At 66.9% G+C, this 1,901-nt stretch overlaps 1 protein-coding gene across 1 annotated transcript in view; it reads left to right on the top strand.

Moving 5' to 3' along the window:
* Positions 1-1,796, top strand: part of MNEG_16256 (Selenium-binding protein 1) — a gene marked incomplete at both ends in the record, with an annotated part of 2,272 nt that extends 476 nt beyond the window's left edge. Inside the window, 7 exons of the mRNA XM_014035274.1 lie at positions 54-129; positions 322-378; positions 642-709; positions 913-1,005; positions 1,264-1,360; positions 1,482-1,660; positions 1,779-1,796. Coding sequence (XP_013890728.1) covers positions 54-129; positions 322-378; positions 642-709; positions 913-1,005; positions 1,264-1,360; positions 1,482-1,660; positions 1,779-1,796 — 588 coding nt within the window. The remainder of the gene's footprint in view (positions 1-53; positions 130-321; positions 379-641; positions 710-912; positions 1,006-1,263; positions 1,361-1,481; positions 1,661-1,778) is intronic.
* Positions 1,797-1,901: the final 105 nt, after the last annotated feature.

Here is a 1,901-nt window from a genome sequence, read left to right as displayed (position 1 = left end):
CCAACTCCCCCCACCTCATTTCCCCTCACCCCACCACCCCTCCCGAATCAAAGGTGTCGACTGAGTTTGGTGCCCCCAAGTCGTTCTTCCAGGGTTTTGACCCCTCTCTGGTGGCCACTGACTACGGCAGTGAGTGGCCACCCCCACACTGCACATGAGGGCGGGGTTTTGCTGCAGGGAGTGGTGCGTCGCAGCGGCCTGTCGCGGGGCTGGCACGCCCTGCTAGCCCGGGGGGGGGGGGCATGCGGTGCCGGCCCATCTACGCGCCCATCACCCCCAACTCACCGGCCCGTCCCTTGACCCCTGTCCGCCCCCCTGCAGGCAAGATCCACGTATGGAACTGGAAGGACAAGACACTGCGCCAAACCATTGACCTGGGTGCGCGGCAGGAATCCCGGAGGATCGGAGCGGCCAGCGAGGGTCCTGCGCTTGCCAGGCGGCTGGCTGGCCGGCTGCGCCAGCGGGCGTGAGTCTGTGTGTGTGCTGCGGCGGTGGTTGGCGGATGTGCTGGTGCGGCGTGTGCTGCAATCCTTACTTATGAGCAGGGCGGCGATTGATGGCGGCTGGCCTGGTTCCCGGGCCAACCGTATCACTGGGACGCCCCCCTCCCTCGCGCCCCCCGCTGACCCCCTCGGCCCCAGGTGGTGACGGGCTGATCCCGCTGGAGATCCGCTTCGCCCACGACCCCGCACAGGACTGGGGCTACGTGGTGGGTGGGGGCGCGTTGGGACGGGCAGGGCGAGGAGCATCGGCCAGGTGCAAAGATCGAGCGTTGCCAGGATGTCATGATGGTGAGGCTGCTTCCAGCCCCTGCCAGGCGCAACTGGCGGCCCATGCTTCTGCTTGCCCACGTCTGTGCCTCCCCCTGCTCCAGCCCCGCACCGTGCCCCCTCCTTTGCCACCACCCCCCAGGGTGCTGCCCTGTCGTCCAACATCATCAGGCTGGTGGTGGGCAAGGGCGGCGAGGTGGCCACAGACGTGGCGGTGCGCCAGTCGTGGCTCAAGGTGAGAGGGGGCGGCTGCGGTCGGGGGGCAAGGGGGTGTGATTGGTTCACGTGCCTGTTTTGGTTGGTGGTCGACCTGGTGCACTTGGACGTGTCGTGTTGCATCCCCGTTGCGCTGCGTGGTGTCGCCAAACTACCCTGCTCTGAAGGCATGCGTACCCCTTTGTCAGTGTCAATTCACACCCCTCTTTACACCTTGCTTGCTTGGTCCACCCACCTTGCACCTCTCTCCCCACAACCGCCCCATCTCTCTGTCAAGGTCGAGGGCTGGGCCCTGCCCGAGCTGCCCCCCCTGATCACCGACATCCTGCTCAGCCTGGACGACAAGAGGCTGTTCTTCTCAAACTGGCTCAGGGGTGAGGCGGGGGTGAGAGGGCCCTATGCAAAGGGCAAGCCCGTGCGCAGGGCAAGAGCAGCTTGTCAATCCCGGTTCAAGCCACAACTTGCCCCGCCTGTCCGGCCCACCCGACCGTGCAGGCGACCTGGTGTCTTACGACATCAGCGACCCGGCCAAGCCGGTCCTGGCGGGCCGTGTGTGGCTGGGGGGCTCTATCGTGAAGGGCGGCGGCGTCACGGTGCCCGACCCTGCTGACCTGGCGGCGCTTGGGCTGGAGGAGCAGCCGGAGAGGCCCGTCATCAAGGGCGTCCCGGTGCAGGTGAGAGGGCCCAAAGCGTCGGCAGGGGGCTGGGGTGCGGACCAGGCAGAGGACGGAACACAGGAGCAGCTTCTTCACTGGCGGTGAAGAACCTGCTCCTGTCCTGTGCACCCAGCAGCCCAAGCTGGGGCCTTGACACTGCGTGCTGCAATGGTGTCACGCGCTGGCGCTCACCATCCCCCTCTCTGGTATTGGCTGTCCTTGCACCCCTCCACCGCTCCCCGACCCCCTCCTCCCTCTC

Source organism: Monoraphidium neglectum (genome assembly GCF_000611645.1).
Source record: "Monoraphidium neglectum strain SAG 48.87 unplaced genomic scaffold scaffold06166, whole genome shotgun sequence".
Lineage (NCBI taxonomy): Eukaryota > Viridiplantae > Chlorophyta > Chlorophyceae > Sphaeropleales > Selenastraceae > Monoraphidium > Monoraphidium neglectum.
Note: the sequence above shows the minus strand (reverse complement) of the source record. Positions and strands in the feature narration are given on the sequence as shown.